General features: G+C 36.9%; 1 protein-coding gene across 1 annotated transcript in view; it reads left to right on the forward strand.

Annotated features, from left to right (window-relative positions):
* The window catches only part of IPCEF1 (interaction protein for cytohesin exchange factors 1), a 160,808-nt gene that overhangs the window by 111,647 nt on the left and 34,405 nt on the right, over positions 1–14,756 (forward strand). Inside the window, exon 5 of the mRNA XM_075864341.1 lies at positions 13,109–13,170. Within this exon, the coding sequence (XP_075720456.1) occupies positions 13,109–13,170 (62 nt within the window). The remainder of the gene's footprint in view (positions 1–13,108; positions 13,171–14,756) is intronic.

The following is a 14,756-nucleotide window of genomic DNA, read 5'->3' on the forward strand; positions in this document are numbered from 1 at the left end:
AACAAATCCCCAAAAATTCTTCAAGTATGTAAATGCAAAAAAGCCAAGGTCTGAACATGTAGGATCCCTAAATATTGGTAATGGCGAGTTGGTCACAGGAGATCAAGAGAAGGCAGAGTTACTAAATGGGTTCTTTAGAGATTCTCTAGTGACTGGTATAGTGCCAGTAAGCTTAACATCCATTGTGGGAAAAATGTTTGAGGGGCTATTGATGACTATATACAGGAGTATGTGACAAAAAATAGTATTATAAGTGACAGCCAGCACGGTTTTACTAAGGACAGAAGTTGTCAAACTAACCTGATTTGTTTTTATGAAGATGTGAGTAGAAGCCTAGACAGAGAGGCCGCTGTGGATATAGTGTTTTTGGACTTTGCAAAGGCATTTGACACTGTACCTCATAGACGTTTAATGAGTGAATTAAGGACTATAAGTTTAGGAAGTATAGTTTGTAATTGGATTGAGAATTGGCTCAAGAACCGTATCCAGAGAGTTGTGGTCAATGATTCCTACTCTGAATGGTCCCCGGTAATAAGTGGTGTACCCCAGGGTTCAGTGCTGGGACCACTATTATTCAACTTTATTAATGATATAGAGCAGGGGTCTCAAACTCGTCCGGGTAAGTGGGCCACATATAGAAAAAATGGGAAGTTGACGGGCCGCATTACTTTCAAATTTGATACAATACAAAATTATTGTTAATAAATTAGTTATTTGAACTACTATAACACTATATTACTATAATAATAATAATAATAATAATAATAATAATAATAATAATAATACATTACTATAATACCACTAGGTTTAAAATTTGAGAGATTTCTCCACGTGCTTATTTTAACAATGCAGTTTTCCAGTTTAAGTGTCGCTAAATGCAGTCCGGCAGCTCAGTTGGCAGCGTTTGGCAGACACACATGTCAAGATTGGGCAGCCCCTTTTTAGATAATGCCACAGTGCCCTCTGAAGATGCTGCCACAGTGCCCTCTGTAGATGCTGCCACAGTGCCCTCTGTAGATGCTGCCACAGTGCCCTCTGTAGATGCTGCCACAGTACCCTCCGTAGATGCTGCCACAGTGCCCTCTGTAGATGCTGCCACAGTGCACTCTGTAGATGCTGCCACAGACCCCTGATATAGAGGATGGGATTAATAGCACTATTTCTATTTTTTCAGATCACACCAAGCTATCTAGTATAGTTCAGTTTATGGATGATGTTCGTAAATTGCAGGCTGAATTCGGCACACTAAGTGTTTGGGCATCCACTTGGCAGATGAGGTTCAATGTGGATAAATGTAGAGTTATGCATCTGGGTACGAGCAATCTCCATGCATCATATGTCTTAGAGGGAGCTACACAAAGAGAATTCAATTATTGAGAAGGATCTGGGTGTACTTGTAGATTATAGACTAAATAACAGCATTCAATGTCAATCTGCTGCTTCAAGGGACAGTCTATGGACAGTGACGTCAGGGGCTCCTCCAGCAGAGGAATCCCCGGCCAAAGCATCAGCAACGCTCTGGATGGGGATTCCACTCCTAGAGGGAGCCTCAATGGAGCTATCTAATGGGGGGGGGAGTGGCACTATCTACAAGGGGTGAGTGTGGCAATATCTACAGAGGGCACTGTGGCAGCATCTACAGAGGGCACTGTGGCAGCATCTACAGAGGGCACTGTGGCAGCATCTACAGAGGGCACTGTGGCAGCATCTACAGAGGGCACTGTGGCAGCATCTACGGAGGGCACTGTGGAATTATCTACAGAGGGCACTGTGGCATTATCTACGGGTGTGTGGCAATATCTACAGAGGATACTGTGTCTTATCTAAGGGGTGTGTGGCATTATCTACAGAGTTGTGGCATTATCTATGGGTGGGTGGGTGGCAATATCTACAGAAGACACTGTGGCATTATCTACGGGGTGTGGCATTATATACAGAGTGCACTGTGGCATTATCTACAGAGGGCACTGTGGCATTATCTATTGGTGGGTGTGTGGCAGTATCTACAGAGGGCACTGTGGCAGTATCTACATAGGGCACTGTGGCATTATCTACAGAGGGCTCTGTGGCACTATCTAAAAAATGGGCTGCCAAATTTTGACATTCGTGTGTCTGCCAAACGCTGCCAACCGAGCCGCCGGACTGCATTTAGCGACAGTTAAACTGGAAAACTGGATTGTTAAAATAAGCACGTGGAGAAATCTCGCAAAATTTCCGTTAAGTTTAAACCTAGCTGTATTATTATAGTAATGTAGTATTGTTATAGTAATGTAGTATTATTATGGTAATGTAGTATTGTTATAGTAATGTAGTATTATTATAGTAATGGAGTATTATAGTAGTGTAGTGTCATTATAGTAATGTAGTATTGTTACAGTAATGTGGTATTATTATAGTAATGTAGTATTATAGTAATGTAGTAGTACTGTTATAGTAATGTAGTATTGTTATAGTAATTTAGTATTATTATAGTAATGTAGTATTGTTAGAGTAATGTAGTATTATTATAGTAATGGAGTATTATAGTAATGTGGTATTGTTACAGTAATGTGGTATTATTATAGTAATGTAGTATTATAGTAATGTAGTAGTACTGTTATAGTAATGTAGTATTGTTATAGTAATTTAGTATTGTTATAGTAATGTAGTATTATTATAGTAATGGAGTATTATAGTAGTGTAGTGTTATTATAGTAATGTAGTATTATAGTAATGTGGTATTGTTACAGTAATGTGGTATTATTATAGTAATATAGTATTATTATAGTAATGTAGTATTGTTATAGTAATGTAGTAGTATTATAGTAATGTAGTAGTACTAGAACAGGGGGAGGAAACCTCCAGCTCACCAGTCCAACGCCTGATATTTCTGCTTCGCTCGGATCACCGCAACGGTCCACGGTAAACAATAGTAGGATGAAGAAAGTTGATCCAGCGCTGCAGGTATGTGGTTTAAAAAGGAACGTATTCCCAATTTTATTTGTATGAAAAAGCTTTAAAATTCCGTATCAGGTGCATTTTGCCATCAAGGCAGTAATAGGTAGGTATATTGCGCCTACGCGTTTCAAGCACGTCAAGGGCTCTTAGTCATGGCATCCATTCACTCACTAGGACCCAAGGATATGGGCTTATATGCTTTGTTTTACTGGGTGGGGCCAGGAAGCCTTCTGGATTAGTTAATTGCAAGCAACTTGTGTGTTTCTGAACCAAAGGAGGCTGTCCTGCCTCTAAATATTTGAGTATGATAGTCTCAGCTCAGAATAAATGTTTGTAACCAATTTAACTCTTATTAATACATACAGGAACCTTTATGCAAGCAATGTTCACTTGATTCCTATATCTGGATTATATTATTTGTTTACTGTTTTTATTCTTTTTATACCATGCGTCTGTGTATAATATGATGCGGTAATTTAATGTCTCTTGCTGCATTAAATATAAAGGTCCCCCTAGATAAAAAAGGCGGACCGGCTTCCCGGAGAACCACGTCTAAGACGGGATTCCAACAATCCACATTAAGTAGGAGTGCATTCAAACCCTTGTTGAACTTGTGTACCTGTGTGTGAATAGCTCCTGAGCATATACCAATGTTACATCTTGTTTCGAAATAAGAAATTTGCGTGTAAAAAAGGACATTCAGAAAGAAAAAATAGACATTTAAAATCAGGCTTAAGAAAACCAACACATATTGAGTTGAAATCTAACATAATATAAAAGAATAAATCTTAGATGATACAGCTAAAGATATAAAATTAGTAATTAGCTTTATGTTGTATTGCGACAACAGTGTTCTCTCTGGAAAGTAGTGGAAACCTATATACATGCATATATTTTTTAGGTGGGAAATAGTCCTATGTCCTATCATCATAATTATAGGAAAAGATAATAATGTGTGTGAATATTTATATAAATATAGATTACCTCATTATGACTAGTATATTTCTTATATACATTTGGTATTTCTACCTGAATATTTGTACATGCACGTTACTTGGTAAATTATCGTATATATTCGATATTGACTGTCACTTATTTGATGTGAGAAACTCGATAGATAACTATATTCTCTTGCAGGATTTATATGTTGAAATCTTCATATCTTAAATATAATTAATAATGGTTTGGAGCCGATGTTTGAACTATATTTATAATGGGAATAAAACAAGAAAGATTGGCAATCCCCCATGGAATAGATGTTCTTTAGATTGACTCATGTCTCATATGCTAATGTGTACACAAAAAAATATTGTTTCCGCTAAATTGGCATGTGCCCTCTGAATATTGTATAGCTGATAATAAGCTCCTATATAGTGATATATATCTTGCACTAACCCTATTTAATTCAAAAATGTGGGTATATCTTTTGATGTTTCTTTTTGGTGGAATAGTTTTTGTTTTTCTCAAGGAGAGAATTATTTAATATATATTCCCATGAAACACTCTCGGTCTGTTTAGAGTCTGGAATGTACAAATTTTGTCTCCCTATGTATCGTAAAGGGTGTATATTTGCAATTCACTTTTCCAGGAGGGAGTTTAATTGTCCCAAATATTTCAATATAAAAACATTAATTCCTTTCTCAAATTAAGTCAGTGCGGAAACCTTGTTTTTAAATTGAATATCCAAAACGCTTCACGTGTTAGGAGTGTTTTTTTGAGATCTCCTCCCCGAGCCTTGTTTTTGATTTTTTCGATAGCATAAGTCTTCAAATATGTTATGTTTCTATCGTGGCAGGTAATAAAATGTCGCGCGGCATTGGATATATTGATAATTGCCGGATTCCTAATGTAACTGAGGTGTTCTAAAATTCTTATTTTAAATTTTCTGGTAGTGCTCCCTACGTATTTCAAGTTGCAGCTAGTGCATTCTATCATATATATTACAAAGTCGCTGTTACAGTTAATATATGACTTTATAGGATAACTCTGCTGGCCACTGGAATCTTCAAATTTTTTGACCATTTTAGTGTAGTTACATATTTTACATGGGTGAGATCCACATTTATAAAAACCCAGCTGCTCCAGCCATGTTGTTTTAGTTGTATTGAGTGGTAGTAGTGAGGGAGATAGTATATTCCCTATTGTTGACCCTCTACGTGCTACTATCCTACACCCTTGTTTTAATATGTCTTCTAGTTTAGAATCCTCATACAGTAATGGAATATATCTCTGTACCATATTTTTGATGGTGGAGAATTGATTACTGTATTGTAAACTTAATGTGGGAATTTCTTTGTTTGCCTTGTTAGTGTTAATTTTGTTGGTAGTTACATTGTGTTTATCCATCAATAAATTCTGTCTATCTTAGGTCTTGACTATTTCTTTAGCCCTATTCAGCATCCAGTTCTTGTACCCCCTTTTACTCAGTTTTTGGCTCATATTTTGTTGTTCCTTTTCAAAACTCTGTGTTGTACTACAGTTCCTTTTCGCTCTTGTGAGTTCGCCTACGGGTATAGATGTAATACTGTGTTTCGGATGGTTCGAACTGGCATGTAATATGGTGTTGCCTGAAATCGGTTTTTGATAGATTTCGGAGTATATCACTTTATTCGTTGTGGCAACGAGGTTTAAATCTAGGAAGTTGATGCTATTTTTTCCTGTTTTGTATGTAAATCTCAAATTAAAATCATTATTATTGAGATAGGTAAGGAAATCCTGTATGGCAGATACATCTCCCTCCCATATAAGTAGGAGGTCATCGATGTATCTGCCATACCAGTGTATATATTTATTGAAGGGATTGGAATTGGAAAAAATAGTAATCTCCTCCCACCAAGCCATAACGAGGTTGGCTAATGATGGTGAAAATTTAGTCCCCATGGAAACTCCTCATCAGGAATCTCACAATAACGAGACATTTTACACCTCAAACAGAAATGGATACATTCTCGGCAGCACCAGATATTCCTCAAATAGAGAAGAACCTGAATGAATACCGGAAATTCATGTTCCAGGAACAGATGACGCTCATCAATTTGGAAGAACTGACAGAAAATAAAGAAAGGGAGCTAATTTCAAAGTTGAATGACTTTACGACATCCAACCCAACATATTATCCCATCAAGTCGAGAACAGAGTGTATGGACAAATTTCAGGCCATTATGGAAAGAGAATTACAACATCTACAAGAATCTAATAGGAGGGGCCAACATAAACATAATTTATCCACTGTACATAAAAAAGCCATCAAGTCACTACAGGATAATAGGGACATAGTCATACGTATGTCTGACAAAGGGGGCAGCGTAACAGTTTTATATACAGACATATACGTTAAACAAATTACGGAGTTACTTATGGATGCGCAAACATATACAAAATTAGACCACAATCCAACCCAAATTTATCAGACAAAATTAAAAAATTTATTAAATATTGGCTTAGATAATGGTGTTCTTTCTAAAAAAGAATTTGATTATATACTAATCGAACACCCCATTATACCAATCTTTCATGCACTGCCCAAAACTCATAAGGGCATAGTCCCACCTCCTATGCGTCCCATAGTGTCGGGCATTGGGTCTCTCACAGAGAGACTCTCTGAATGGCTTGATCTCCTACTACAACCTTTGGTGCAGAGGGTTCCTGGTCACCTCAGGGACACAAAAGATGTCCTCCGAATATTTTCCAACAAAATGTGGGCACATAGTTTTACTTGGCTTAGTTGCGATGTGATCACATTATATACGAGCATACCACACACAATTGCAGTCAAAGCCTTAAAATTCCATTTATCAAAATATGGCATATATGACAAGCACTTACAAAGCTTCGCAAGTAATGCCCTTACTTTTCTTATGACTCATAACTATTTTAAATTCAATGGTCAATACTATCTCCAAAAACGAGGAGTTTCCATGGGGGCTAAATTTTCACCATCATTAGCCAACCTCGTTATGGCTTGGTGGGAGGAGATTACTATTTTTTCCAATTCCAATCCCTTCAATAAATATATACACTGGTATGGCAGATACATCGATGACCTCCTACTTATATGGGAGGGAGATGTATCTGCCATACAGGATTTCCTTACCTATCTCAATAATAATAATTTTAATTTGAGATTTACATACAAAACAGGAAAAAATAGCATCAACTTCCTAGATTTAAACCTCGTTGCCACAACGAATAAAGTGATATACTCCGAAATCTATCAAAAACCGATTTCAGGCAACACCATATTACATGCCAGTTCGAACCATCCGAAACACAGTATTACATCTATACCCGTAGGCGAACTCACAAGAGCGAAAAGGAACTGTAGTACAACACAGAGTTTTGAAAAGGAACAACAAAATATGAGCCAAAAACTGAGTAAAAGGGGGTACAAGAACTGGATGCTGAATAGGGCTAAAGAAATAGTCAAGACCTAAGATAGACAGAATTTATTGATGGATAAACACAATGTAACTACCAACAAAATTAACACTAACAAGGCAAACAAAGAAATTCCCACATTAAGTTTACAATACAGTAATCAATTCTCCACCATCAAAAATATGGTACAGAGATATATTCCATTACTGTATGAGGATTCTAAACTAGAAGACATATTAAAACAAGGGTGTAGGATAGTAGCACGTAGAGGGTCAACAATAGGGAATATACTATCTCCCTCACTACTACCACTCAATACAACTAAAACAACATGGCTGGAGCAGCTGGGTTTTTATAAATGTGGATCTCACCCATGTAAAATATGTAACTACACTAAAATGGTCAAAAAATTTGAAGATTCCAGTGGCCAGCAGAGTTATCCTATAAAGTCATATATTAACTGTAACAGCGACTTTGTAATATATATGATAGAATGCACTAGCTGCAACTTGAAATACGTAGGGAGCACTACCAGAAAATTTAAAATAAGAATTTTAGAACACCTCAGTTACATTAGGAATCCGGCAATTATCAATATATCCAATGCCGCGCGACATTTTATTACCTGCCACGATAGAAACATAACATATTTGAAGACTTATGCTATCGAAAAAATCAAAGACAAGGCTCGGGGAGGAGATCTCAAAAAAACACTCCTAACACGTGAAGCGTTTTGGATATTCAATTTAAAAACAAGGTTTCCGCACGGACTTAATTTGAGAAAGGAATTAATGTTTTTATATTGAAATATTTGGGACAATTAAACTCCCTCCTGGAAAAGTGAATTGCAAATATACACCCTTTACGATACATAGGGAGACAAAATTTGTACATTCCAGACTCTAAACAGACCGAGAGTGTTTCATGGGAATATATATTAAAGAGGCTCTGTCACCAGATTTTGCAACCCCTATCTGCTATTGCAGCAGATCGGTGCTGCAATGTAGATTACAGTAACGTTTTTATTTTAAAAAAACGAGCATTTTTGGCCAAGTTATGACCATTTTTGTAGTTATGCAAATGAGGCTTGCAAAAGTCCAAGTGGGTGTGTTTAAAAGTAAAAGTCCAAGTGGGCGTGTATTAGGTGCGTACATCGGGGCGTTTTTAATACTTTCACTAGCTGGGCGCTCTGATGAGAAGTAACATCCTCTTCTCTTCAGAACGCCCAGCTTGTGACAGTGCAGATCTGTGACGTCACTCACAGGTCCTGCATCGTGACGGCCACATCGGCAGCAGAGGCTACAGTTGATTCTGCAGCAGCAACAGCGTTTGCAGGTAAGTCGATCTTACCTGCAAACGCTGATGCTGCTGCAGAATCAACTGTAGCCTCTGGTGCCGATGTGGCCGTCACGATGCAGGACCTGTGAGTGACGTCACAGATCTGCACTGTCAGAAGCTGGGCGTTCTGAAGAGAAGAGGATGTTACTTCTCTTCACAGCGCCCAGCTAGTAAAAGTATTAAAAACGCCCCGATGTACGCACCTAATACACGCCCACTTGGACTTTTACTTTTAAACACACCCACTTGGACTTTTGCAAGCCTCATTTGCATAACTACAAAAATGGTCATAACTTGGCCAAAAATGCTCGTTTTTTTAAAATAAAAACGTTACTGTAATCTACATTGCAGCGCCTATCTGCTGCAATAGCAGATAGGGGTTGCAAAATCTGGTGACAGAGCCTCTTTAAATAATTCTCTCCTTGAGAAAAACAAAAACTATTCCACCAAAAAGAAACATCAAAAGATATACCCACATTTTTGAATTAAATAGGGTTAGTGCAAGATATATATCACTATATAGGAGCTTATTATCAGCTATACAATATTCAGAGGGCACATGCCAATTTAGCGGAAACAATATTTTTTGGTGTACACATTAGCATATGAGACATGAGTCAATCTAAAGAACATCTATTCCATGGGGGATTGCCAATCTTTCTTGTTTTATTCCCATTATAAATATAGTTCAAACATCGGCTCCATACCATTATTAATTATATTTAAGATATGAAGATTTCAACATATAAATCCTGCAAGAGAATATAGTTATCTATCGAGTTTCTCACATCAAATAAGTGACAGTCAATATCGAATATATACGATAATTTACCAAGTAACGTGCATGTACAAATATTCAGGTAGAAATACCAAATGTATATAAGAAATATACTAGTCATAATGAGGTAATATATATTTATATAAATATTCACACACATTATTATCTTTTCCTATAATTATGATGATAGGACATAGGACTATTTCCCACCTAAAAAATATATGCATGTATATAGGTTTCCACTACTTTCCAGAGAGAACACTGTTGTCGCAATACAACATAAAGCTAATTACTAATTTTATATCTTTAGCTGTATCATCTAAGATTTATTCTTTTATATTATGTTAGATTTCAACTCATTATGTGTTGGTTTTCTTAAGCCTGATTTTAAATGTCTCTTTTTTTCTTTCTGAATGTCCTTTTTTACACACAAATTTCTTATTTCGAAACAAGATGTAACATTGGTATATGCTCAGGAGCTATTCACACACAGGTACACAAGTTCAACAAGGGTTTGAATGCACTCCTACTTAATGTGGATTGTTGGAATCCCGTCTTAGGCCTCATGCACACGACCGTATTTTTTCCCACCCGTAAATACTGGCGTAAATACGGGTCCGGTGTCACACGTATTCCACCCGTTTTGCACCAGTATTTACGAACCCGTGCTCGTAAATATGGGTCCGGTGTCACACGTATTCCACCCGTATTTACGAGCACGTTTTTGGCGGCAAAATAGCACTGCACTAATCGGCAGCCCCTTCTCTCTATCAGTGCAGGATAGAGAGAAGGGACAGCCTTTTCTGTAATAAAAGTTAAAGAAATTCATACTTACCCGGCCGTTGTCTTGGTGACGCGTCCCTCTCTTCACATCCAGCCCGACATCCCTGGATGACGCGGCAGTCCATGTGACCGCTGCAGCCTGTGATTGACCTGTGATTGGCTGCAGCGGTCACATGGCCTGAAACGTCATCCAGGACGTCGGGCCGGATGTCGAGAGGGACGCGTCACCAAGGTAACGTGCGGGAGGACGGACTGGAGGAAGCAGGAAGTTGTCGGTAAGTATGAACGTCTTTTATTTTTATTTTTTACAGGTTTATACTGATCGGTAGTCACTGTCCAGGGTGCTGAAAGAGTTACTGCCGATCAGTTAACTCTTTCAGCTCCCTGGACAGTGACTATTTACTGACGTCGCTTAGCAACGCTGCCGTAATAACGGGTGCACACATGTAGCCACACGTTATTACGAGAGCTCCATAGACTTCTATGGACTGTCCGTGCCGTTATTACGGCCTGAAATAGGACATGTTCTATCTTTTTCAACGGCACGGGCACCTTCCCGTGACAAAACGGGAAGGCACCCGTCGCCAATAGAAGTTTATGAGCAAGAGACATTAAATTACCGCATCATATTATACACAGACGCATGGTATAAAAAGAATAAAAACAGTAAACAAATAATATAATCCAGATATAGGAATCAAGTGAACATTGCTTGCATAAAGGTTCCTGTATGTATTAATAAGAGTTAAATTGGTTACAAACATTTATTCTGAGCTGAGACTATCATACTCAAATATTTAGAGGCAGGACAGCCTCCTTTGGTTCAGAAACACACAAGTTGCTTGCAATTAACTAATCCAGAAGGCTTCCTGGCCCCACCCAGTAAAACAAAGCATATAAGCCCATATCCTTGGGTCCTAGTGAGTGAATGGATGCCATGACTAAGAGCACTTGACGTGCTTGAAACGCGTAGGCGCAATATACCTACCTATTACTGCCTTGATGCCAAAATGCACCTGATAGGGAATTTTAAAGCTTTTTGATACAAATAAAATTGGGAATACGTTCCTTTTTAAACCACATACCTGCAGCGCTGGATCAACTTTCTTCATCCTACTATTGTTTACCGTGGACCGTTGCGGAGATCCGAGCGAAGCAGAAATATCAGGTGTTGGACTGGTGAGCTGGAGGTTTCCTCCCCCTGTTCTAGTACTACTACATTACTATAATACTACTACATTACTATAACAATACTACATTACTATAATAATACTATAATAATACCACATTACTATAATACTACATTACTATAATAACACTACACTACTATAATACTCCATTACTATAATAATACTACATTACTATAACAATACCACATTACTATAATACTACATTACTATAATAACACTACACTACTATAATACTCCATTACTATAATAATACTACATTACTATAACAATACTAAATTACTATAACAATACTACATTACTATAACAGTACTACTACATTACTATAATACTACATTACTATAATAATACCACATTACTGTAACAATACCACATTACTATAATACTACATTACCTGCAGCGCTGGATCAACTTTCTTCATCCTCCTAATGTAGTAGTACTGTTATAGTAATGTAGTATTGTTATAGTAATTTAGTATTGTTATAGTAATGTAGTATTATTATAGTAATGGAGTATTATAGTAATGTAGTATTATAGTAATGTGGTATTGTTACAGTAATGTGGTATTATTATAGTAATGTAGTAGTATTATAGTAATGGAGTATTATAGTAATGTAGTATTATAATAATGTAGTATTATTATAGTAATATAGTATAATAATGTAGTATTGTTATAGTAATATAGTATAATTATAGTAATGTAGTATTATTAGAGTAATGTAGTATTATTATTATTATTATTATTATTATTATAATTATAGTAATATAGTGTTATAGTAGTTCAAATAACTAATTGATTAACAATAATTTTGTATTGTATCAAATTTTAAAGTAATGCGGCCCGTCAACTTCACATTTTTTCTATATGCGGCCCACTTACCCGGCTGCGTTTGAGACCCCTGCTTTATAGCAATTAACCCCTCCCGTCTAATTAGCTGCACAGCAGGAAAGAAGCTGAAAAGAAAAAAACATAACAAAATGTGAAAAAAGTGAAAGGGTCTGAAGACTTTCCTGAATGCACTGTATACAAAAATACCTGGTAAAGCCTTAACTGTACTAGCCACAGTGCTTAGTATTTTTTAACATTTATATAACAATGATATACATTTTCCTCTACCTTAAAAATGTTGGAATGTTCTACTGGTGATTCAGGGGGTAAATCAAGAATATTTAACACCATATTTCTATGTTGTATGAACTCGGTAGCATTTTAAGTCAACAGTCACCATGGAGATGCTCTGAATTTTTCATAGGAATCTACTCCCTCATATGAACCTAGACACAAAGGCTCCACACAAAAAGTGGTAATAACAGGAACTGTATGCGTCACTTAGAACACAAGTGTCCGGTGGACTCCTAATATTAGAAGAAGAGGAGCTATAACTTGGTTTCTATAGTGACACTTCATATATCTATTGCTGGATTCCAATACAAAATATCAGACACACTTTTAAGTCGTTGCCGACTTGTAACAGCTATAATGTATTTTAGCTACTGTTACTGCAATCTACGTGTTCAGATAATTAATTATCTCTTTATATTCTGTATACACAAATTTTAATTTGATTACAAAATTGCACTGTTTTAGATTCCATTGTCTTTAGCTAATAGTAAAGTTTATATTGTTGTACTTTTATTATATTTTGTAGTAAGTTAAATACATGTGTACAACTGGCAAATCACATTTTTTTTCCCCCTTTAATTTTAGATGGATAAATAAATTGGGCTTTGCAGTAATTACTCATCCAATAAATGATAAGAAGGAAGAAGGTAATTTTGCAATATTTTGTTATGGGCAATACTGAGATGATTTTGTTTCTACTGTAGCTGTATCCTGGTTGACCCTTATCACCATAGAGAGAAGTAATCTGACAGTGATGAAGTGCAATCCGCAAAATACAATGAGGCAGATTTATCAAGGCAATTAAGCCAGTTTTCTGGGGAAGTTGCATTGTACAAATTGGGGTTCACCATGAACATCATATTTACCATGCTTTCGTGACACCTTTTTTTTACATTTACAACATCATTGTCATCGTTTGGCAAAAGGGGCGTGGCTTTTAAGTAATAACAAAGACGCTGAATGGCGAAACTTAATTCTATGATATGGACTTTTTTATGGGAATTTGTAAACTATGTTTTGTCACATTACACCTTGCAGTGTCAGTCTGCACTAACTAGTTATAAGAGGGGACAACTAATGACATATGTATTGTTAGGTCAGCTGTAAATGCAGTATATACCCATCCTGAATTTGTATATCTAAATACTTGTGTAGCAAACTGCCCACGTGGTGGCTTTCCAACAGTCTTGGCAGGAGATTTGCCTGATCTGCTAGGATTCCAGGAGATCTCGCCTATGGTTTAGATATATGTTTTTCGGATATGCACACCTTTCTACACTTTTGCCATACTCTAATATGTAGTCTTCTAGTTCCATCTGATGACAATGTTTGATTGCCAAAGGGAGATTGCAGTCTTTTATTTTAAAAAAAATATGAATTTATATAAAGTTTAATGTTGTAAAACTTTGCTCACAGATTACTATAAGAAGCTTCTTATGTCTTGAGTATGATATTGGAGCATGAACTAAAATGAGCATCATTCTGGGGATATATTTTTAAATGACCACATTACAATGAAACTTAAACACAGAGACGCGGTACCTTCAAGTCACAGGGGCTGTTGATGCAATGCTAGTGCATATTTCATTAAAAAAATATATATAATAAGGGCACGGGCAGACGTGGCGGAATTGCTGTGGAATTCCGCTGTGGATATTCCACAGTGGAATTCTCCAGCGGCCGTTTTTTACATTTGTTTCTACACATTTTTAGGCAAGTTAGTTCAGACGATGCGGAAAACTCCGCTGCGGACAATAGGCTGCAGTGCGGAATTTTCCCTCCGCAGAATGCACTGACTGTTGCGGAGAAGAACCGGAATTTCACTGCGGATTTCAGCCTTTGCAATGCAAAAACTGAAATCTGTGGCAAGTCCGCTGTCTTTTCTGCAATGTCTGAATTACCTGTCAAATATGCAAATGTTGGTGCAGATTCGTTGCGTAATTGGCCCAAATCTGCACCAACATTTGCGGCGGAAAAACTCCGCCACGTCTGGCCGTGCCCTTATAATGCTTAGGCGGCAACAATATTTTGGTGATAGGAGTGGATAATAATAAAAAAATTGTGCCAGTGTTTGAGTTTTTTTTAAATTTACCAAATACAAAAAACGCGTCAAACACTCCTAACGGACATCGCAGGTTTTTTTTTTGCCTCCCATTGTTTTAAATGGACATTCAGAGGTGAAAACTGCTACAAGATAGGGCATGATGTATTAATAACTCAATAAAAACATTTA

Source organism: Rhinoderma darwinii, chromosome 4 (assembly GCF_050947455.1).
Source record: "Rhinoderma darwinii isolate aRhiDar2 chromosome 4, aRhiDar2.hap1, whole genome shotgun sequence".
NCBI lineage: Eukaryota > Metazoa > Chordata > Amphibia > Anura > Rhinodermatidae > Rhinoderma > Rhinoderma darwinii.